This window comes from Primulina tabacum, chromosome 17 (genome assembly GCF_025594145.1).
Source record: "Primulina tabacum isolate GXHZ01 chromosome 17, ASM2559414v2, whole genome shotgun sequence".
Classification (NCBI taxonomy): Eukaryota; Viridiplantae; Streptophyta; class Magnoliopsida; order Lamiales; family Gesneriaceae; genus Primulina; species Primulina tabacum.
This window is the reverse complement of record NC_134566.1, coordinates 33,361,964-33,386,891: the sequence shown is the minus strand read 5'-3', so window position 1 is coordinate 33,386,891 and position 24,928 is coordinate 33,361,964. Positions and strand designations below refer to the sequence as shown.

Here is a 24,928-nt window from a genome sequence, read left to right as displayed (position 1 = left end):
AAAAGTAGAATTCTGAAATAGCTGGCGGCTTAGTCGACGACCAGAGGCATATCGAGTTGTAAGAAAACGAAGACCACATAATAATACGAAGAATGAACACAATCATCAAGCTTAGATAGAAAATGAAAATCATTGCAAATATTATAATAATAATAATAATAATATAAATCCTCTCTCAAAAAAATAAAAAATAAAAAATAAAATAATACATATAAAAACCCGACCCGTTCTGTGAGATGGACCAGCAGAATAATAATAATAATAATAATATTATTATTATTATAAATCCTGCTCTCGAAAAATAAAAATAAAATAATATATATATAAACCCGACCCGTTCTGTGAGATGGAGCAGCAGAACCGCTCACCCGTTCTCTCCGCAGAGTAAACCCTCGGCCTCGCTCTTTCCTCGACTTCTTCGGGATTTTGTACAGAAATGGCGAAGGCTAAGAAGGCGAAGAACGATGAGCAAAGAGGTGGAGATAATAGTAATAATTCCGAGCCAGTGGTCAATCACCAGAAGCTATGCCTCTCCATCGACATGGACAACCGTAGAATCCATGGGTATTTATCCTCATTCGCATTTTTTTCTCTTTTCGAATATTTTGTGCATGAACCACGGTATCTCCATCTGTGTAATTCAAGTTTCGATTGTATGAAGTTGTAATTAAGTAGAATACCACCCTTCTGACGTTCTACCTCTTTCAGTGATTTCTTATTTTATTTTTCTTTTTTAGTGCTTTTGGCTTTCCTTTCATCTCAGTTCCTATTTTTTGAGACTGTTTTTTTGTTGGAATCAGCTGAATTTCGTATCAAATGTTAAAAATCTAAAAACTGTGCCACATTGAACTACAGGTTTACAGAACTAAAGATGGTTGTACCAGACAATGGAATTGTTGGTTTGCATGCGGACAATTTGGTAATTGAGGGGGTGACAGTTGATGGGGAGCCTGCAGAGTTTGAAGTATTTCCTCATTATCAGCAACTAGATTCAAAGGATAGATGGTGTGTGGTCTCTTCAGCCACATCAGCTGCCGATGCTTCTGGTTCTGTGTATTTGTCATCTCTTGAGAATGAATTGCTTCCCAATGTGCTGATAATGTGTAGCAAGTCCACTAAACCCGAGAAAGGACAAGGATATACACAAATGAACAATGGCGAACAATCACCTGCTGATACAAGCAGGTTTGTGGATGGTTCTTTATCTTTTTGCATGTTTTTGGGTTTTTACTTTGTGCTGGTTGTTCTTGGACTTAAGCTATATTCAGCTTCGTAAGTGCGTTACTTTGAACATTACCTTTTACATTGATTGTTATTCATGCCATGCCACGAGGTAGGCTAAATATGATTTCGTTACCAACACAACTGTGATGAAGTCGGAAATTAGAAAACATATGGATAAAAAAAGGTTCCATAGCTAAGAATTTCTGCCTTTTCTTTTACTAAACTTCAATGTTTTTAATGGTTAAAATTATTCGGACAATATATGTTTGTCACATTGGAAGGTTGGGAACTTCCAAATAATTATGAAAGATCAGGTAAAAGATCAAAACCGCGTGTAAGATAATCTCATGTATTCATGTTGAATGTTTCGTTTGACACACACTTACACTACCTTGCTTCTCTGTTACTTAATTTTTGGATTGCGTTAGGTTTTATTCCACCTTTTGTGGTGCAATAATCTTTTCTCCTGTTTGAAAAATCTCGTTTGATACATGGATACATGTAATCATGTTTATATGTTTCCGTATGGTCGTTCCTTTCGTTCTAGAGTCCAAACAACTTTAATTTTGATTTTTGGAGCAATTATCAAAGAAGATGAGGAGAAAATATTTAGTTGGATACTTAATGTATTCGCCGCTACAAAAGATATACAAAAAAGACCATGCATAACAAGGGAAAAACATCTGATCCAAGAGTTTAACAAAATAAGAAAATATATGATCACAGACCTTCCTAATTTGAATAATTATTCTTCACTTCTGTACTTGAGGTTTTTTTTATAAGAAACGATATTTTATTAATAATTTAATAGATGTTAATTACATTCAGTGGACTAGTGATCCACTGTCAAACAAAAGCTACATATGATCAATGCTCCATCAATGATGCGCATAAGTCCAATCTCTCAATACACCCGAGATCGACACATTCTTAAATTCTCCATGAGTACCAATCCATGTAGTAATTTTGATCTTGATTTTATCCTAGCACTCGTCACTGTTGTCTTCTGTATTCTAAAAAATTCTTTGATTTCTCTCTGGCCACACTGATCAACATATGTTGTGAACCATCACTTGTCAAAAAATTCTTCCCCTCTTGCCAATTTGTTGTCCTAGATCCACAACGGATAATTATTTCGTTGACTTCGGCACCACCCCAACCAAGTCCAATTCTTTCAAAGCTTTAGCCCACAAGCCGCTCGTGAATGCACAATGAATGAGCATATGATCCTGTATTTCCATATCATTCCTACACAACACACACCAATTGGATCACATAGCAATTGAGGGCCACTTCTTTTGCATCATCTCCGAGGTTGACAATTTACCCAGAATTGCTGTCCACGAGAATACCTGGATCTTTGTTGGAACTGGAACCTTCCATATAACATAGAAATATGAAAAACGGGAAAGCTACTTTTGGGAAAAAATGACAACAGAAAATATATCAATTTTGATGTTGCAATTAATGTAAACTTTTTTTGAGGCTTTGAGACATAGCTTGTTGGGTCATTTACGTGTGCGAATTGTCAAAAGATGCTTGTGAAAGAGAAAAGAACAAGCCTTAGATAGCACTTTCATGCTTCAATTTGAACTCAATTTTGACATCTTGCTCACAGTTGCTTATGTGGTAAAATGTGTGTGAGATTGAATTCCATTTGTTCTTAAGTATAGTAACACATCTATGTTTTAAATTAATTTTCCAATTGACAAGCACATCTTCCATGTTCAAATTAGGTGGATTAGAAATTGCAAGGCCTCTAAGATAGCACTTTTGATCGAGCTTTTCTAACATAATAATTTAGAAAACAATTAAAGTTCTTCAAGATGGTTGATATTACCGCAAATGCATGAGTCAAGTTTTAATATAGTGTAACAAGTACGAGTATCGTTATTACAGAGATTGATTTATGAAAAATTTACTCAAGCACAATTCTTTTGTTAACATTAACAAAAAAATGAATTTTATTAAACTAAATTGAATGTCAAATAAAAGAATTCAACAAACATTACATAAATAATTTAAGTTAAAATAATAAACAAACAAACAATTGTTAGGATCTCGGTTCACATACACTTTAATCTTATCTAAAAATTGAATTTCAATTATTAGGCCATGCTTTTGATAGATATATCTAATTTATAAATATATTATGTCGAGCTATATCAAACTAATTCAACAACATGTAATAACCAAGTGTCCTTGTGATATTTAATAATTGTGGTTGTATTAACGAACTGTAGAATTCTCTAGCTTTCGATTTTTGGTCGATGACTATGAATATGTACCCAACGTCCTAACCTTATATGTCTATGCAAGTTGTAGATGAATTATGTTACTCTATTATGCTATAAAATCTCATCTCGTTCTCACTTATAATTTATAAAATCACTTCGAAATTGATAATGCTCCAAAGATGCATTAAACACAATAGCATAATCAAGTATATTTTAAAATAAAATTCAATCTTTAAATCCAATAACGACATAGATGTCTAGGGTTAGGATCCCCTCAATCCTAACAAAAAGAAAGAAAAATTAAGTAGAAAAGAGAAAAACACGTGTTTTCCGTTCTTGTTCTCTCATCACGTCTCGACCTTTTTTTACGCTCTTCACGTCTTGTCCCTTCTTTCATGTTCGAGATTTCTATCCTTGGTGGCTCTCGTCCTCTTGTACGACTGATTATTCCCCCCCTTGTTAGGTTTTCCTTCTTCTTTTTATATGCACATTAGAGTCCACATAATTTTTCTTCCTTGGCCCAAAGAATCCTGCGTAGGTTTATTTCTTTCTCCGCATCGGCGTGACCTCTTCTGTCCAACCTTAGTTTTTCTTGAACTAGTCAGTGTTTTATTAGGATATTTCAAGCCTATTAATTACAAACTCCATGATCTTGCTTTCATAATAATCTCGATCAACGATCAGATATCATCGATGTGACGAGACAGAGTCCAACTTTTCCAAACCAATGAGTCAAAAGTCAACACGATCAAATTCTACTCTATATAAGTCAATCAATCAAAAGTCAACTTGGTCAAGGTCAATAAGTCAAAGTCAACTTAGTCATAGTTAAGTAGTCAAAGTCAACTTTCTACTGCGTCCTGGTCAAAATTTGGCATAAGCCAATTTTAGAACACCTTCACAATATCCATGCAGTTGCACACTTGCACTCTCTTCTCTTTTCTAGCAGTCATGTTAACTCTCAAAACTTCCAAATATAGAATCAGTTTTTAAACACTTTTACAAGCCACACGTTTGATTTGCATCAAACATCAATCACCAAACTCTCTTTCTTGAATTTAACTATGTCAACAAGAACATAGAAATCAATGCTTGTGTTACCCTAAATGGTTCATGAATACAACTAGCCATGAGTTAACAATTCACGTGATTCGAGAAAACACGTGCCTTATACGGGCTTGCCCTAATTAGCTCTATTTCTATGCAACATATTCTGCCCAAATATATTTTCTTCAGATTGTGCTGGGGCCGTTATTTCTGCCGGCCTCAGCACGACTTCTGCTGCCCGGTTTTTGCTCTACCACCTTGAATTCGTCTTTTTGCTGTTTTTGCAACCAATTCAAATGAAAAGTGACCAAGTTACACAAATTATGAAATAAATGAATAAAATTCGACACAGCAAAACCATGCAACAACAGACTCAAAACGATGTACTTAGACACGTAAAATCAACATCTATCAATTCTCTTTCCCACTATGGGGAGGTGGATTCCAAGAGCAGTCATTGCTTGAAGCCTTGAACTCTATCTTATGTGCTAGTGGACTTAAGTAGTACCTGACTACTTTGGTGGGGCCTCAATTCTACACTGTATGTTTCTGACTCATACAGCTCAATTTTATAATCATCTTATCAATATTACACAATATCTGCATGAGTCCTTTGTTTTTTGGATGTAACTAAGTTTATACTGTTACACTGAATTGCCTTTACTTCATTTTCTTAACTATAATGTCACTGTTCTCTTAAGGTGTGATTGTGATGAGGTTTGCTTGTCTGTTTTTTCTCATGTAGGTTATGTGATGCGAAGAGCGTTAAACTCATACACATCGACTATTGGGTAGAAAAGGCTGAAACAGGAATCCATTTTAATAATAATGTCCTGCATACTAATAATCAATTAAGGCGCGCACGGTGCTGGTTTCCTTGTATGGACGACAATTTGCAGTGTTGCTGGTATGTGCATTGAACTCTGTGGAATCAGATAACGGTGTTTCAATTTAAATTGAAGAAGTTATTAGTCTGCGGTATTTCAATTTAAATTGAAGAAGTCATTAGTCTGCAGGATAACTGCTTATCACCTTACTTGATCTTTGAAAGAATGACTTAATTTATGACTTTTTGTAATGGCAACCTACTCATGCGCAACTTGTCTAACTTTTACTGAATGGGTAGTTTAATTTGTGCTTAACATCTACAAGATATAGAGCACAGAAGTGGCTGTGCATTGAATGTGTAAGACATTGAATGCGTCATAGTTTCTTCAAGCTCTTGTCATAGGTGGGTAAAATATGGTGTTGTAACATATCACTTGTCTTTGATAGGTTCTTTTTTCTTTGATTCTTCCTGGTATCATTCAGTTGTAATCTTGTTTTCATTTCGTTTCTAATGTGCGGATAGCTTATCCGCTTGTTGTAGACTTTATTATCATTATAATAAAATATTGTTTCCTATCAAAAAATAATAATTGGATCGGCATGAGCGCATACAATTCCTGCTAGCGATCAAAACAACACTTCTTGAACAGTTGGCGGACCTGTTTAATCAGACACATGCTTACCTTCTCATAGTTTAGTTCAAACAAAGACAGTCACATGTTGCTCTAGCTAATGATTATGTTACTGGAACATTGGTAAATATTACAAGAATAACACACATGTTCTAAAAAAAAATTCCATATTCAGTGAGATTACATACCATCTCGTTGATGCATGTTAGCTCAAGAAAGGAGAATTGTCAAGTTATGGCAGTAACTAGCATTATAAATTGTAAGCTTGCGGTTGCAATCAATTGGCAAAGATACCATGAATATGTTGCTCAAGAATAAGAAAGAGAAACAACTAACTTGAAGGCGTTCTCTTGTTTTATTGACTGTTCTGTTGCCCTTGTTTTCTTCTTTGTGCCTTGTTTTCTTGTGTTCATACATATTCATTAGTCATCTAATATGAGCATTCTCCTGAAGTAACAGTTATTGGAAGCTGTTCTAATTTTTAAGAGGCATAAGATACAAATTATCGATATTAATCGCTGCGTAATCACCATTAACATAATTAAGTGCTTCTTATTTAAATCTAGCCAGTATAAACTAATTTTTGAGGATCAAATTTGATGGCAAACTATTTACCATTTTGGTTAATTAAAGTAATAAAATATCATAGCATTCATGTCCTTGGATGCAAGGCTAAGTGTAAAACTAGTCAGCAATTTATGGACTTTGTGTTATGTTAGTGATAATTTCTGTGTTTTGTGTAGCTATGACCTGGAATTTACAGTTGCCGATAACCTTGTTGCAGTTAGCTCTGGAGCCTTGCTTCATCAGGTTCGATAGATTTGCTTATAGTATGCATTGTTGGCAACAATAACCACCTTCACTTGTTAGGCAATCAATACGTGGAAAATATGTATCAACTATAAAACATGAAATCTGTAGGTTATTATGGCAAGGAAAAATCTAGGCAATGTACTTAGTATGGATTTCTGGTTTCTGAAGTATCTTCGAATTTGATGCTCTCATTGTTAGTCTTGAGAAAAGAAATATTATAGAAGATGGTTTATCACCTCTTTATTGACATTTTACACAAAGACAGTTGTTGCCTTTTTGTGATAGAATAGGTGTTTTCCTCGGCATGCAAATTAGAGAAATGATGGAAGTAAGAGTAGAGAGATAGTGTATTGCCAGTGAGTGCAGAAAAAGAAGAAAAAAATTAAATTATTTTTGATGACGTAACCATTATGTATTACTTTAGGTCTGTAGATCTGTGCTTTCAATCAGTTTGTTATCTGGTTATATACCATTATATTTGATTACTAGAAAGTAACTGACAACAGGATGTATTTGTAGCATTCTTTACTTAGAATTATTCTTCCATCATCCATTCGCACTCTTGTTTATGCTTTTGTACTATGATTAGTCTATAATTTATCGCCTGTCAGTAGTTTCTGTATATATTTTCTTTTGCTTTGTTAGATTTGGAAATGCTTCTAATAGTTCCCTCCCCTCTTTCTGGCAGGTTTGGACAAAGGATGATCCACCTCGGAAGACTTATGTTTATAGAGTAGATGTTCCTGTTGCTGCTCAGTGGATTTCTCTGGCTGTTGCTCCATTTGAAGTTCTCCATGATTCACATTGTAATTTGCTATCGTACATTTGTCTTCCAGCTGATGTGTCAAAGCTACGGAACACAGTTGCATTTTTCTACAATGCTTTCAGGTATTTCTGAATGTTGATCTTTCTGTCTTGACCTCCCGGCTAACTTGAATGTGACCACCAGTCTTCAAAAGTCTGTCTTTTGGTGAGAACTGGACTTACTTTGATCAAGACAAATATAGCGTCTTTGGTACTTGGAATTCAGCTCGTCAATGTTAGCACCATTAATATTGTTTTGTTTACTTCTCAACAGCCACTATGAAGATTACCTATCGGCATCATTTCCATTTGGTTCATACACACAATTGTTCATTGCTCCTGAGATGGCAGTATCCTCATGCAGCTTAGGAGCTTCTATAAGTGTCTTCAGTTCTCATGTGCTGTTTGATGATAAGCTCATTGACCAGGTATGCTTATGAGAAAAGTCGATGTATGAGTTGTACATTGTGCAGCTTATATCTCTTTTTATGCCGTGGTATTTCTCCTGAAAATGAGCTCTCATCCAATTCCTTTCTTGCTTTGTTTGCACACTTTATTTCTTGTATGAAAGGAAGGATAAAAAGATGAGTATGATCTATGTCTGAGTCAAAGCCGTATGAACGAGAGATATTAGATAATATTTACAAAACGCCATATCCTTTACAGTAGACATCAATATTTGACACGAGCTGTGAATTCATTGTCTGGTTGAAATTTGGATTGAGTAGCCGCTAGGTTTGTCTCTCTTTTTTGGAAAGGCTTTAAAATAGGAACCTACCTCCTAAGCAACACAGTGAATTATAATTCCTCTCATGAACTATCATTTTTCTCACCAGCAATATCCTTTTTGGAGCGCCACTGTTAACTCCAACGATTTGAGGTTCATAACTGTGTATGGTTAGTGAGTCAAACCCAATCCTTGTATTTGTTTGACGCTACATTCAGTTCTGCAATATAGAAGGCTGCTGGTATTCTCAAAGAAGAAATTCAGAGGATAGTTTCCATGGGAACTGATAAGTACGATTCATACGAACATATTTATTGAAATTCAATTTAATTTCCAAATTGTGGTAATCTTGACCAGAAATCCAAGAAATATTATTGCTTCCTTCTTTTATTAGCATGACAGCACATGCAGTTAATCCACCAATGATAAAATTTCATGCATGATGCCAAATATGGTAGCTAAGACCCTTTTAATCCAAACCGGTCATTTTGGACACTCCTCTCTCTCTCTCTCTCTCTTCCTCCTCCCCCCCCCCCCCCCCCCCCCCCCCCCCCCCCCCCTTTTTTTTTTTTTTTAATGATGGGTTCAATTTTTCTTAACAGACATTGGAGACGAGGATTAGCCTAGCAGATTCCCTTGCCAGACAGTGGTTTGGAGTATTTATCACTCCAGAAGCTTCAACTGATGGTAGTGTCCTCTTTTTATACTTTTGCACCTGTAAAAGTGTAAAAATCTCATTTTGGTCTGTTTACTATATGGCGCCAAATCAGAGTGGTTGTTGGATGGGCTTGCCGGGTTTCTAACTGATTCTTTTATCAAGAGGTTTCTAGGGAATAACGAAGCACGCTATCGCCGGTACAAGGTTTGCAGTGCTTTGGAATTATATTCTGTAGTGTCTGCCTATTTCTGCTATAACAGTAATATAACTTCTGTTAAGTTAATTATTTTGTGGATAAAGTCATTAACATGTCATGGTAAAATGAGTAATTTACCATCCTGAAAGAGACGAATTGCCAACCCTCCTAAACTAGCTTGTTTCCATCCACTTAGATGTAGCACATTCTCATTATAATAATGAGTTTAGCAACCTCCCACGACTTCACTGCATAATTCATGTCTCTATTTGATGAATAATCAGAATTATTTTAAAACTATTTAAAAGAATTTTTATGCTAAAATATGAACTATTACTCTGTCTGTTTTTCTTAATTCTCAGTCCATTTTTAAGTAGTCATACTTTGCTCTATTTCAGAAAATTTCAAATTACAACGTAAAAGTGTCATTACTTGAACTTGCATGATATTTGTATGAAAGTTCCAACTTTCTTCGCCGACTAACAAGTGGAAATAATTTAAAAAGTTTGAATAAAGGTGGAATACATAGTTTTGACGTATTCAACTGACTGAAAATATATTCCGAGAAGAGAAAGGAGCAGCAGAAGAACATATATGGTGTTCGAAATAAATGGTGGGTCTTTCATGGAAAATTTATTTCAGATATAGAGGTGAAATGAAGGGGATTTTTTTACAGACACCTGCAATAGAAAATGCCGGGGAATGTCGCCAGCATTTTTGAGCTTCTTTTCACCTTAATTGTATTTTCGTGTCTATTTGTTGTAACACAAACCAGTCTTACAGAAGTATCAAATTCTGGATAGTGTGCAGGCACGACTGATCTTAGTGAAAAAAAGAATTGAAAGTTACTTTGGGTGGATTCTGTTTTTCAAGTATTAGGAATTTGGTTGATTTAACTGTTCCTCTTGCTTTTACTTTTGTTTCAGGCTAATTGTGCTGTTTGCCAAGCAGATGATTGTGGGGCAACTGCCTTGAACTCCACTCTTGCAACTAAAGATTTGTATGGAACCCAATCTATTGGTTTTTATGGAAAAATAAGATCATGGAAATCTGTAAGCCGTAATTTTCATGGTAAAACTGATATAGATTTCTAGCTTCTTGTTTCTGTCTGACACTAACATTATGTAACAGGTGGCAATCCTCCAGATGTTGGAAAAACAGATGGGTCCTGAGTCCTTTCGTAAAGTAAGAACCAGCAAGTTAAACTTCAATTTTATGGGAAAGTACCAAATTTAATGCTTTTTGAGTCTTAAGTAATGTAATATTTCTGCAGTAAAACTTTCTTTTTCTTTCAATTTTGGGTTCAATCTTTTTTTGGGCCTCACGATTCTAGCATTTGTTGCTGATGTAGATGCCATGGACTTGTTATTTGAGTTATAGGCCTAGCAAGAGGGGCATCTTAGCCTGAAGACCATTATACTTTTAGCTGTTTAGCACATGTATTTTTGAGAGATGTATTTGACATCTAACTTAATTGTTTGCTGATTTATAGAACATTTCCACATATTTCTTTCTGGAAATCCCCTTGACCGTTTAAACCCATTCTCTAAAATGTGGGTCACATCGTGTTTTTCACTCTTTATAACTTATATTGTTTATTGATATCTATCTTGTTAGGTAGATCGATGAGCATTATGTTATTCACCTGTTATATCTGGACTATTATGTAACTTTTAGTTGATGATAGTTAAACTTCAATTACAGATTCTACAAAACATTGTTTCACGGGCTCGAGATGGATATCGATCTTTTAGAACTCTCAGTACCAAAGAGGTAACTTTATGAGCTTTTTTACCCGATGTACCTCTGGTGGTACTTTGTATTTTTTGCATCATAAATGTTTCATCTGAGATAGAAAATTTTGGTCATAGCCAAGTATGTATCCGGTGTTTAAAATTCCAGTTTGGACATGTAATTGGTAGCTTCAACGGTTGCTAGTGCGATTTGATTTTTATCATAAGAAATGATAAACAAATGGGCTTATTTCTTACTTGATTATAATTTTATTATTGGTAATTTAAAATAAATGATACGAATGGTGTAAACATTATTTTGATGAACATATCACACTTTAATAAAGAAAATAAAATAACTATTATTATTGTTATTATGAATACTATTTTTTTATGTCTATTATTGTCTTTGCTATTATTATTGTGGTTATGATTATGATTATTAGGATGTCATAAAATATGTTGTGATTGATATGATTTGTATGTCAAAGATTAAATTTGTAATATGTTTTGATTTACCTAAATTACCTGTCTTATATAGTTTATAGATATGGAAAAGCACACATATGGATATAGAAAAGCACATATGGATTTGAAAATCATATTATCTTTCTCAAGCCTTGTTAAAAATTAATTAATGATTTAGGTGCAAATTTCATTTTCAAACCAGCTTAATTAAAACTAATTTTTTTATAAGAAACGTTAATTTATTAATAATAAGATAAGAAAAAAGTACATCAGTGGACTAGTGGTCCACTTTCATTATGAAGAACATATTATCAATGTTGTGTTAATGATACACATAAGCCTAATCTCACATTAAATCTAACATTGAGTTATTCTTAAAGTCTTCACGAGTGTCCATCCACGTCGCAATTTGATCTTGATTTTTTCCCAGCACTTTTCTGTAGTTTCTTCATTACCATAAAAAATTCTTCGATTTATTTCCAACCATACTATCCAACATATGCAATGAACCACAATTTGCCAAAAAATTCTTCCCCTGGAATCAGTTAGCTGTCCTAAATCCATAGAGAATAAATCTTTCGTTGACTTAGGCATCACCCAAACCAAACGAAGCTCCTGCAAAGCTGTAGCCCACAATGCGGTCGTGAATGGACAATGGATGAGCATATGATCCAGAGTCTCTGTTTCATTTCTACACGACACACACCAATTTGGGCACAAAGCAATTGTGGGCCATCTTTTTTGCATCATTTCCGAGGTCGGTAGCTTACCCTGTCCCTGAGTCGCTGTCCAAGAAAATACATAAATCTTTTTTGGAACGGGAACCTTCCAAATAACATAGAAAAGAGGAAAAACGGGAAAACGAGTATGAAATGCATAAAGACATGCAATATTGATTTTAAAATGAAATGCATAAATCAAAATAAAAAATTGAAGTAAAATAATAATTGTAAGGCAAATCAATATTTTCATATTTGGACCGTTGATCGAATTTACCTTAAAATTATGGTTCAATGAGTCGAACTGGAACACTGTTTATTATATAAAATAATTATAAAATATATTAAATAATATATTTAAATTCTAAAGATATTAAATGTGTATATAAAAATATATTTTTACTAAAATTAAAATAAATCAAATAAGTTCTAATACTATTAAATTTTTTTAAAAAAGTTTAAAATTTAAATAATCGTATATATATATGTGTGTGTGTGTGTGTGTAACCAAAAAAATGTTAACCGGTCCGACCAGCTCTTGACCAGTAAAATAGGTTTTAAGAGTTGTCCGGACCGGTTCCTGAAACGGCCGGTCGGTTCTAAAAACACTAAAGCAAATAAAAAGAAGTTTTATAACAGCTCATTTTCTTCTCTCTCCCTCTCTCACGCGCGCACACACACACATTTTCGTTGGCTAGTTGAACTCGTCAATAACTGGTTAGTGCTGGTTTTAGATGTTTGTATGGAGAATGAATAATCACAATTACTTTTTAGATGTTTGTATGGAGAATGGATAATCACAGTTACTTGCCTAGCGATATATCCCTTCCTTTTGTTTGTGGACATCATTTGTCTGTTTAATAGTTATTCCATTGATCCACCCGCCCATTTCATAATGTTAATTAATGCTTCCTGAAATTATCATTGAATTTATATGAATTTAACTTTGTTGATGAAACATACTTTGAAATTTCTTTGGCTTTACCTGGCAGTTTCGGCACTTCGCTAATAATATTGGAAACCTCGAGCGCCCGTTTCTTAAGGAGTTTTTTCCTCGATGGGTTGGATCTTGTGGTTGTCCGGTGCTAAAGTATGATTCTTGCTGGATATTTTTTATTTTGTTGGTTTTGAGCTGTTGGCTGTTCTCTCTGATGTCTTTTATCTTTACCATTGGCTGCATTAAGAATGGGATTCTCGTACAACAAAAGAAAAAATATAGTTGAATTAGCTGCACTGCGAGGATGTACGTCCAGGCCAGATTCATGGAAAGATGTCGATAATTTCGACCCTGATTCTGAAAATCGAGAAGGTGGCATTGGGTGGCCTGGCATGATGAGTATACGGGTTCATGAGCTTGATGGCATGTATGACCATCCAATATTACCAATGACTGGTGAACCATGGCAACTGCTGGAAATTCAGTGTCATTCAAAACTTGCTGCAAAGCGCTTTCAGAAAACCAAAAAGGGATCGAAGGCTGATGGTTCTGATGATAATGGTGATGCTGTGGCCACCTCAGATGTGCGGCTAAAGTACGTGAGTTAAATTAGCATGCTTGTGTGGCTGCTCTTTGAATTGTGAAGCGTGTCCAGAAAATTAGAACTTAAATACAGGCTTGATAGCCACTTCTCATATTGTTTGTGTGAACTTGCAGTTCCGATTCTCCCTTGTTGTGGCTTAAAGCGGATCCAGAAATGGAGTATCTTGCTGAAGTTCATTTTAACCAACCTGTGCAAATGTGGGTGAGTATGCTATTCCATAGCACTTACATTACTGTTATTTTTTGTAAGTAGATGAGTTTCTCATGGTGAATGTTACATAAGAAACTAGTGAAGAAATTATGTTAAAATGGTTAATTTTAGTTTTACTTATTTATCTAGTTAACAGAATTTTGTTTGGTGTGCGCATATACTTGTTTAAATTTCACTATAATTTTTGTCGCCTCAAGTATTTGTAGAGTTTGGCATTTGGTTATTTAAGTCACTTAGAAAGTAATTGTTTTGAAATAATAAAATAGTATTTACCAAGAATTTTAATCAATTTAATTATGAAATATTTAAATGATAAAGATCTATCACATTGGACTATTATTTGAATGAAATTACCTAGTGGGAAAAGCACAAGCTATTATTATAACATGTCTTCGTGATTGAGTTAATTTATGAATTCCTATGCCAACTTCCAGGAATAAACAAAAATTATTATTGTGTGCTCTTAGAAAGGTTGCGTTCAAAATGTCTGGCATGATAAGAATTGTTAATTATTTTAATTTTTTGTAGTTGATGTTTTAAACAATTTCAGAATTTATTTGAGAACACGACATTTTGTAGTTGTTTTCTTTGTCACACAGCTGATTGTCATGATTCTAACATGAATTTTAAGGATTTTGTTTCCATTTTATCTATGTTTAGAATTTTGTTTGGGTGCAATGATGCAATAGTAACATGAATAAATAATGAGTGATTTCCATCATAATAAATGTATATGCATGTATTTGTTAAGATATGAGAACTCGTAGCAGACTGAAGAATATTCCATAGTAATTTGGGGTGCAAGGCGCACTAAAGCGCTAGGGTGCCTTCCGGCTTGATATGCAAGGCGAAACACGCGCTTTATCGAACTAAAACGCATTTGACATAAATTTAAAAATCCACATATAGTAATTTATGTACTAAGGAATAAAACTTCAATAATGGTTTACAAGTGCCTGATTGAAATCAATAGAAAGTAAGAAATCAAATCTTTTTTTTTTGCAAATAGTATTTCTGATTTTTTGTTGCTGTGTAACGGTGTAATTAGAGTCTGAAATTCGAGGGAGACTGGGAGAGATAATATAGTCTACATACCAATAAATGCATGCAAGGTTTTCCAATTATAAAATAGTTATGAGCTTTAGTAATTGGGCTTCAAAATTGTTTGGGATTGGCTTTATTAATTGTACCACGCCTTGTACATTCATAAGGCACACTTTTCTGCGCCTCACACAGGCATTGCGCCTGGGCTAAGGTGCGCGCTTGTCTTAAGCCATGCGCCTGGAAGGCTGCCCACGCGCATGGGGTGCACCTGGCTCTGCCTGTCGCCTAGGCAACCAGGCACCCGTTTTTAACAACTATGGAATATTCCATCCGAATGTGATCCGGAACTTGTTTTGGGAATTAGGTTTTGTATCACTTTCTCATTTTTAATCTGACTTCTGTGGTTTCCCTTTAATTTTTATTTTGGAACAAAGTTTTATTTCTTTGGATTTTTAAGGAAATCCGTGTTTTCCCTAGTTTTATTGTAATTTTTTTGTTCCTGTTTTGTCTTTGTGCACTAAAATAATATTTACACATATACACTCTTTGGATAATGAAAATGAGTTACTGGAATAAAAAGAAAACTAGGTCAATGAAAAATTAATTCGAACTTATTTTCAACATATTACAAAATGTAGATAAACAGGTACTCACAATTGAGTTCTGTTGAATTGTCTTCAACTTCCGTGATTAAACTGTTGCATTTGCTTTTACCTTTTCTTTTGAAGATAAATCAGCTGGAGAAGGACAAGGACGTTACTGCTCAAGCACAAGCCATAGCAGTGCTAGAAACGCTGCCACAGCTACCATTTTCTGTTGTTAATGCTCTAAGTAACTTTCTGAGTGACTCGAAGGTTTTTTTTTTAAACTTTGTTCTCATTTAAAATATTTTTTCTTGCACAATTGTGGTTTGCTACTACGCATTTCTTTTTCTAGTCACTTGAATTCGTGATTTCACTTTTGTCATTCAGGGTTTCTGGAGAGTCCGCATACAGGCGGCATATGCATTGGCCAATACATCATCTGAGGTATACTTCATTCTTTTGTTTTTATTTTGTTGTAGATAAATGTATTAATCGTGTGAATGTGCTTGGTGTATGAGTTTTGATTTTCACCCAATCGGTGTATTGATAAGCGAAACAGATTGCATGTAAGGGTGTTGAACCCTACCTTTGGGGACAAAACATGCTGCCCAAAGAAAAGGAGAACAAAAACTCCTCCTTTGACAAATATCATCCAAGCAGCCTACTCGTATATTGGGTCTTTGACCTGCACTAACCGTTATTAATGATGCCAAACAAGATGGTTGCAGAGTGTTTTCTACATCCTGGAGGGAAGCGAGAGGGAGAGAGGGAAGAAAGGCACGAAAATCCTTTTTATATTATATGTCCTGCAACAAAGAAGAGTGAATGGATTTTTGAGTGCGAAGTATTCACCTGATCTTGTTCAGATGGTAAATTGATGTCATGCTAAGAAGTCTAATGGATTCTTCTAGAGGAGCCAATTAATCTCCTTGGCGATAGTGGCCTGGTGTTCCAACCAAGAATTTTTTTCCTAGCTTTGTTCAGTAGATCCTGATAAAAGGCGATCGCTCAATGTACTAAATAAGGAGAGAGATTGATCATGAAAACAGGTCAACAAGCTAATAGTTCTTAATATTCCTAGGTGAGCTTATCCACAAAGTAAAGTGACAGTTCATTACATTGATGCATACCAGGATATCAATGCATACAATTTTCTCTTTTCGACTTTGATTCCCTTGGAGAAAATTATGAATCACTCCATCCATATGACAAACTGGAAAATCCTTGGAATTGTATTGGATGGATGGATGTTGGGAGAACAGATCATCCAGGACCTTAAAATAAATCAGCCGATATAAAAACAGGCATGGAAGATGGGATCTCCACATCTAATACCTCTAGCATGTTCGAAGAAACTTTTGGGCTCAACATTGATTGAACAATCAAGCTTTTTCGCATTTATTGAGTCAAGCTTATCTGTTTTCTTGAATGTGAAAGGTAGATGAGCTCATGAGCAAGAGGTTTCCAATCATTATAGATAACGGCTGCAAAGCCACGGTTTCTTTTTGTCTTATTTATGTTTTTAGTAATCCATTTGAGACGCTTATTTGTAATTATGTCCATGTCACCATGTTCTTCTTCTTGGCCCTGTAATCAATTCATGACTTGTGGGACTTGTAATCGTAACTTGTCTCTGTTTGATTATGTTGTGTGGCTTCTTGGTACCCATTTTAAGGATGTTGCTTTAACTTCTATCTAATCAGGACACGGATTGGGCTGGCTTACTTCATTTGATCAACTTTTATAAAAGTCGGAGATTCGACCCCAACATCGGCCTTCCCAGGTAGATTCTCTGTTCAATCTCATATAGATCGTAAGTATGGAGTCTTTAAGTCACTTTATTGATCAATGTGCACTTCTCAATTGTTAGGCCAAATGACTTTCATGATTTCCAGGAGTATTTTGTACTTGAGGTAATGCTGTGAGGTAGGATTTCAATGTTTTTAGTTGGCATATACATGTATTTGTCTAATTAATTTCCTCTGGCAGTCACTGCTGCTGTTTTGTTTCCCTTCTTGCAATGTGTTTCATCATCCTCCCATATTCTCTTGGTAAAGATTATAAAAGGTTGTCATTTGGAGGCCTAGAGCTTGTAAGAAAATAAATCGCAACCAGTACTCCTCACCTCTTGAATATTTTAGAAATCATTTACCTAAAAATTTTGCTTTGACGCATCTATCAATGTGATGTATGAATTGATGTTTCCATGTTTCTTTTGGTTGGTCCATTTGCTAAATTTGTGTTGATCTGTGCCAACCTCTTGTTAGGTGATAATCATCTTGTGGGTGATGAGGGAATACCTTGTATATAATGTATTATTCTACCTGTATTTCTTGCTAGCTTTTTGTTGTGTTCTAGTTGCTAACTATCTCCGCATGAGAGCAAACATAGTGCCATTTGATCTTGAATTATTGTTGTGCTTGTGTTATTTATTACCTTTATCTAGATCAAGGTGAAAGGGTTGTCTTGCTTTTAAGGACAGTAGGTCTGACCTTTGTTTCTGTTTGTTATTTGAGCTTCCAACCTCCAAAACCGAGGCTTCAGGATCAACTGATCTTAACTTGTACTTCTTACTCTATTTGTATGCAAGGTTCTAAAATTCTCTAGGCCCTAGTCGGGCGCCAGGCCAGTGCCTAGGCGCCGCAAGGTGGATTTCACTGTATCAACATAATAAGATGAACTCGATGCGTCGGGGGCAAGCCAACAAAGCATATTTCTTGTTGGACTTTGGTTTTTGACCTATAAAAAAATTATTTTTCATTTTTTAATTTAATCAAAAGTCTCGAATTTTTTTTTAAAAGCTAATTTTTCGGCTGACTAGTACTTTTTTGTTGCGGTAGGCCGGCGCCTAGCGCCTAGGCTGCTGAATTTTTAGAACCCTGTTTGTATGTCAGTATGTGTTTGGGTTACTGGAAATCTGAAAGAAAATTAAACTTGTTTTGATTAGAAAGTGCTTGGGTTATTAACATAAGTTCTTCCGATCCAATTTCCCTTTTCCAATTTTTCAAATGAAATTTCGGTTTCACTTGGCAATATAAAAAAATTGAGATTGTCGTCTGGTGAACAGAAAGGATATAATTAAATTTTAAAAATTAAAAAAAATACTAATTGGAATTTTCCTCGAGTTTCATACACGTTAGAGGGTCTGTCAGGGTCATGCCATTTACAAATGAGATCAAACATTTGCTTAGACAAAATGTCTCTCTCAGCTGGATTTTGGTTCCATTTCAGGCTATACCACATGCCATAGCCATGGTCAGATCTTCAGATAAGAAAAGTCCAAGAGAATCTGTTGAGTTTATTTTGCAACTTTTGAAGGTATCTATTCGTTCAGAGCATAGCCATGGAATTTTGAGCAATTTGATCACGTATTGGATATGTTTCACCATGCTTACTGTGCTGATCTGCTGCTGTTATTTCTGAATTATGAACGAGTCCCAAGTATAACTGGTCGAGTGTACAATTTTTTGCCTTGTAGAATATATGTGTATATTGAAAATACGTTGAGACTTAGGTGTGGCTATCCTTTTAGGTTTCACAGTGTGCATGTAACTATATTGCAAATTGGAAGTAAATTTGTCTCATTATGTACATGTAAATGCTTTTTTACGAAATTGTAAATATATTTTACTAATAGTTTGGATTTTCTTGTAATAATTTTTCTGACTGGGATTGGTTTTAATTAATCGTTTTTGGATCTTTATATAATTTTGCTCAGCAAAGTCTTTATTCACGTTTTAGTGGAATGTTATCATTTTAGCGAGACTCCATGCATATAATTATCTAATTGTTCATAATTGCTTGTTTGGAGGGTAAAGTTTATTTTCTTGTTATTTTATTAATCAATCTGATTGCTCACAGTACAATGATAACAATGGGAACACATACTCCGATGTTTTCTGGCTTGCTGTATTGGTTCGGTCGGTTGGTGAACTTGAATTTGGACAGCAGGTACACGATCTTGTTCTTAAATGTCTTTTGCTACCGATCTTCCTTCGTTTCACCTTCCTATTTCTTTTCACAATGAATCTGGTTATGTTTTATAGATGTTTTTAGTTTTGCATTGATTTTAGCTCTAGCATCATTCTTCTATATTAATATAATGCATAGATGCATATCACATTCTTGTTGTGTTTTGGTTTCTGGCTGCACATTACTTGAATATTATGCTTTGATGCTCCTCGCTTTGTCAAAGCATTACTGGTTTTGCAACATCGGATTGATCTTTTATCTGAAACACCGGATTGATCTCTCTGAAACACCCAGATAAGATGAATATGATCATCAACGAATGTAATAAACCAACAATTTCTGCAAAAGGTTGGTATCTGCGTAGGACCCTAGACATCACTTTGAATTAAAATAGAAGGGTGTGATTTTTTACATGTGTGACAGAAAGACAATATGGCGATGCTTAGCGAAACGACAAAATTCACTGAGAAATAGAAGGATTTTTATTTAGAAACAACTTTAGAAGCATGTTCTTTAAATAATGAAATTAGGATGCCTGAAGTGATGATGTCGTAGAAATATCACGATGATCAGAAACAAAGTCGAAGCAAGCCGTCGTTTTTGTCTACCAAAGTCTATTCAGAGATGCAAGAGTTATGGACCACCAATCTGCATTGCATCTGCAATCAACTTCCTGGAGGTCAACTCCTGAAATTGATTACGAGAAGACAGAAAGTGAAGTTAACAATTATCATCCCTGCTGATTTTTCTAATAAATTTGATCATAAAACTATAATGGAACATGATAGACATATTTGAGAACGAGTGAACAGGAAATAGGAATAATTTCTTTCCCTGCAATCGAGGCAAAGGATCCATTCAGAATTTTAACTTTTTGCTTGCCCGCACAAGATGATGGTCCAAGTCAGGTGGGGATACTATTGGAGAAGAATTCTCAATGACACGAGAGGCGCCACTGGTAGTGGATGAAGAACCTTCCATGGCAGTTTTATATTCCATTCTCGAACCCTAGTAGAATGGAAGGGCTAAACCAACTTTTATTAATTCTTACTTCTCTACATAAAAGATGTTGCAAAAGAAATGGCCTTCCTGTTCTCTATGTCTGAATTGGTGTGTTTTGTGCTGGAATGAGGTGGTGTCTCAGGATCATCTACTTATTCATTGTTCCTTCACAAGTTGTCTTTGGTTTAGAGCTTTGGAGGAGATGAGCTTGGTTTGGGTAGCTCCAAGATCTTCGCACGAGCTATTTGCGTCGGATCTTGGACATGATCTTGGTAGAAGGGTTGTGATATTTTGGATAGTAATAGATCATTGTATTTGTTGATAACTATCGTTGGAGCCGAATAGATGGATTTTGACGACTTAGTAGATGGATTTTGACGACTTAGTCTTTGGTTTAGAGCTTTGGAGGAGATGAGCTTGGTTTGACGACTTAGTGGAGGTTCTAACATGGAGCTCTGCATAGGATGCTCCTATCTATTGCTAGATTTGGGTGGAAATGTTTATTTGCTGAAAGTCATTATATGGTTATTGGAAATGCTCATTTTAATTTTAATCACTGGATCTAATAGTCAAGGTAGAGTAGAGTTCTTTGTTAAGAGACAAGAGTGGTGTCTAGCAAAGCTAGTGAAAGATTGTTTTAATAAAAATCTTCTTGTTGAGTTCTACATCTTGTATAAATTGTTACTTTCGGTTCTTGGGATTCATATAATTTTTCTGATTCTCGTTGTATGGGTCAGTCGAACGTTTATTTGATTCTGTTGCTTAACTCAATTTATGCGGTGGAACGTTTATTTGGTTTTGTAGCTTAATTTTCTGCTGCTTGTTGATCCTGTCACAGAGTATTATTTACTTGCCCTCCCTGCTGAAGCGACTTGATCGTCTTTTGCAATTTGACAGGTACCAGTAATTGAATTTTTGCTTAAAAATAATAAAATATGCATGTGTATATATAATCTTTTGTATGGAATGTTGAATAATAGGTTGATGCCCAGTCACAATGGAATTTTGACAATTAATTGCATCCGATCTCTCACTCGAATTGCAGTAAAGCTATCAGAGTTCATACCTCTTGTAAGTTTCAACATACTTTGTTGGTGTTTGTATGAGCTTTTCATGTCTGACATGGTATTTGATGGGATATCTAGGATCATGTTATTGAATTGATTAAGCCTTATTGGGCATCAAAGACGTGGCTAATTCAAGTTGATGCTAAGAGATCGCTTCTTGAACTTGAGTTTCAATGTCATGGAATCGATGCAGCGTTGATACTGTTCATCAGATACGTAAATGATGAGATGTCCCTACGAGGTTTATTTTTCTCACACTAATCTCTCCTCTAGACCTTCAAGGTGCCTTTTCATTTTATTTCATTTTCACCCTCTTCCAGAAGAATTTAGTAAGATCTCTCTCGTTTTGTAGTTTTCAACAATCTACATCTCCCATTATTTGGTTAGTTTTATCAGACTTGCTATGTTATGCATTCTAAATCGGTTTACATGCTTCTTCATTAGGGCAAATGAAATTAGCTGTTTGTGCTTTGCGACTGTGCCAAATGACTGGTCAATCTGATTGTGACAAGGATGTTAAGAGTGAGACACTTGTGGCCTTCCTACGGTTGCTTGAGAGCCCATTGGCTTTTAACAATATTATACTTCGCCACTACATCTTTTGCATTTTGCAAGTTCTTGCCGGAAGGTGCTCACATTTTTCATTTCCTTGATGCCTATGGTTTAAAGTAATATAAGCTATGCACTAACTTATTGAACAATGAGTTTGACACTTGGTTATTTCTTCAGTTTTTTCTGTGACTTGATGGGGTGGTCTATTACATCATATTTATCAAGTATTTGAAGCAGCTGTTAAATTTTGGTGAAGTTGATAAATGGTTTAGGATTAGCTTCTGTCGTATCAGTACATTTTTCTTATGTTTCAAATACCGCATGTTGACATGATTGTGTTAAATGTGCTTTTACCTTGTTCTGTTGCTGCCAAAGATGAGGGTTCAGCTACGTAAATTGCACAACGCTCTTGGGTGTCAGTAGCTAGTAGTTTGTAGAGATATTTAATGGATTTCAGAAACCCCCAAGAATATTTGTTTGAGAATATTTTATGTATAGACGCCATATGTAGATGATGTAAGAAATAGATGCAGCTTTTATTGTTTACTTCTCATTAACGATGAGAGATAACTAACATTAGTTTCATCAATTGAAGTTGAACCGCCAAAGCCTAAATCATTTAATTGATCAAAATGAACTCTCTCGGTATCTGCTATGGAAAGTATAACGTTTGACTATTAGCTAAAAGCTTTTCCACCAGGTTACTTGGATCTCTGGATCTCTTTGTTTATTTAATAGTTGGAAAAGTGGTTTCAGCCAGCAGGTCTCTGTGCTGAAAAATTGTTTCTAAGATGGACATCTCTCAAAACGATTGTTGTCTGGTTATGTGATTGAATGTGAACTCAGATTTTGTGCTTCAGCTTTGTCGTATGTTAACTTGATGAATTTTTTGGGGAATATAGCGTATGTTTTTGTTCTAAATCTATGACAATAAAATTATGGATGCATGTTTTACGTGAACTAAAAGTCTAAAATCAATCATCCCCACACATTGTTAACCATCTTTTCTAAAGTTGATGGTATGATTATAGCTATAGTAACAAAATGAACTTGGCATGTTAAAATCTCCCAGCAGACTAAGAAGTTTCCTTAAACATTAGTTTTTCTTTGATCCTGCTCTATCTAATTCTTTATTCTGCCAATGGACACTGTATCCTCTAATGGTGATTTGTGGTGAAGTATAAATCATTTGCAAGGTTTTTGAATATTTTTTTGGCTGAAATATCTTGCATATTTAGGGCTCCAACACTATATGGGGTGCCAAGAGACGAGACTCTAAGGCTGGGACACACAAAGACTTCCAACGAACTTAAAAACATTTTTGCTGCTCTTATCAAGCAATCTATTCCTACAGAGCCTTCTTCTGGCCATCCACATGTTCCATCAGATTTGGAAGGTGGTGAGAGAGAAACAGATTCTGAAAATCACGAACCACCGAAGGCAGTAATGGCTAGTCCTGGACCTGATAGATCAGTGACTTTAGGTGCTCAAACGATTGCAAATGCTCCAGCCGATGAACAAAGGAATTTGGTGTTGTTTCTTCCTGAAGATGATCTGATAATGATACCTAAAGTGCAGGTGCTACCAGAAGGTCAAGAACCAATGGATCCAGTTACTAACTTTTTAGATGACAATTTCATCGATACCGAGGCTTCCATGAAAGCAGCCGCACCGTTGAACATTAATAAAGGTAAGGAACCAGTTTTGGACCCTGTACCAGATAGTTTGATCCCAGGAGAAGCTACCAAAGAAGTGGATACTGTTTCCAACAGTCACGAACCCAAGAAACCAAAGCTTATAATAAGGGTTAAACAATCTGCTGCATCCTGTCGAGCAGAGGATCCTTGTAACGCCAGAACCATAAAATCTCAAGATGGACATAATGATGCTGATCGTGGAGCAAGCAGCTCATTGTCTGTTGATGCTCCTCCAAGAAATTTTGCAGAGACTATCAGCACTAGTAATCAAAACTTCGAGGATGCCAATTCTTGCCACGATGTTGGTTCTCGAGTAACTGCCAGTATAGAATGCGCCAAACCTACAATCGATGGTAAAGACCTTGTGAAGGAACTACAGTGTACTGCAGACTCGAGCACAGTAATTTTGCACCTTCAACCTGATGATAATCTACCTTCTAGCACTGGGAAAACCGACATAGATTTGCAGTCAGGTGAACATACATCTATTGCTCCATTCAGTATCCGTAGAAATGACACCGATCAAAGTGCAGCTGGCACTAATCTGCATGTTTCTGCTGAAGATAAGGGAAAGAAAAAGAACAAAAAGAGCAAGCGAAAAAGGGATGGCCGCCCCGATGATCCAGAGCACCTGGAATATAAACAGCAGAAGAAGGAAAAAAAGCGAAAAGAGAAGGAAAAGGCGAAACTCCTTGCTCTCAGGTCACAATTTACTCCTGTCGAATTGTCTAGTCATGAAAAAAGGGTTGCTACAGTTAATTGGGAAGACAAACCAAATTTACCGGAATCGGAGGCGAAAGAACAATTGACCGAAAGCAGACAAGAAGCAGCTGATGGGGCCGGGGCTGCATCTTCTGCAGGAACCAAGTATATGGCTGTACAGTCAAAACCAGCTGAACCAAGTGAGGTGATTGTGTTTCCTAGCAGTGTAAATACTCCCCAAAGTACCGCATCTCGTAAAATAAAAATCAAGCTGAAGAATCGTTCGCTTGGCAAGCCTTGACACCATGAGAATTGCAATTTTTTTCTCTGTACAACATTGTCTTTCGATTTAGCATGAAATATGTTATCTGAGTAGTGTATTGTATTAACGCTACTTTACAGTAATATTTTAACAACATTATGACCTAAAGACTTAAATTTAAAATTTAATTTAAACATACCTTGATTGTA

General features: G+C 35.5%; 1 protein-coding gene across 2 annotated transcripts; it reads left to right on the top strand.

Annotated features, from left to right (window-relative positions):
• Positions 1–335: 335 nt before the first annotated feature.
• On the top strand, positions 336–24,928 carry LOC142530927 (transcription initiation factor TFIID subunit 2). Of its 2 annotated transcripts, XM_075636863.1 has the most exons (26): positions 336–564; positions 856–1,185; positions 5,254–5,415; positions 6,712–6,778; positions 7,470–7,669; positions 7,860–8,013; positions 8,915–8,999; positions 9,083–9,174; positions 10,093–10,218; positions 10,298–10,351; positions 10,871–10,939; positions 13,079–13,176; positions 13,271–13,618; positions 13,741–13,828; positions 15,610–15,735; positions 15,853–15,909; positions 17,169–17,248; positions 17,336–17,378; positions 18,697–18,783; positions 19,327–19,416; positions 21,278–21,336; positions 21,420–21,510; positions 21,585–21,747; positions 21,951–22,134; positions 23,297–24,228; positions 24,319–24,928. In XM_075636863.1, exons 1-26 carry the CDS (start codon positions 437–439, stop codon positions 24,756–24,758), a joined length of 4,353 nt encoding a protein of 1,450 aa, XP_075492978.1. In that variant the 5' UTR covers positions 336–436; the 3' UTR covers positions 24,759–24,928. The 2 variants fall into 2 exon arrangements, with proteins under 2 accessions (XP_075492978.1, XP_075492977.1); XM_075636862.1 differs by having other exon boundaries at positions 23,297–24,928.

Bases quoted from the DNA above. Each gene is read 5' to 3' on its own strand.
- LOC142530927 (XM_075636862.1), top strand. From the start codon at position 437: ATGGCGAAGGCTAAGAAGGCGAAGAACGATGAGCAAAGAGGTGGAGAT. The intron at 565-855 runs GTATTTATCCTC...ATTGAACTACAG, and splicing joins GACAACCGTAGAATCCATGG to GTTTACAGAACTAAAGATGG. The intron at 6,779-7,469 runs GTTCGATAGATT...TCTTTCTGGCAG, and splicing joins CTGGAGCCTTGCTTCATCAG to GTTTGGACAAAGGATGATCC.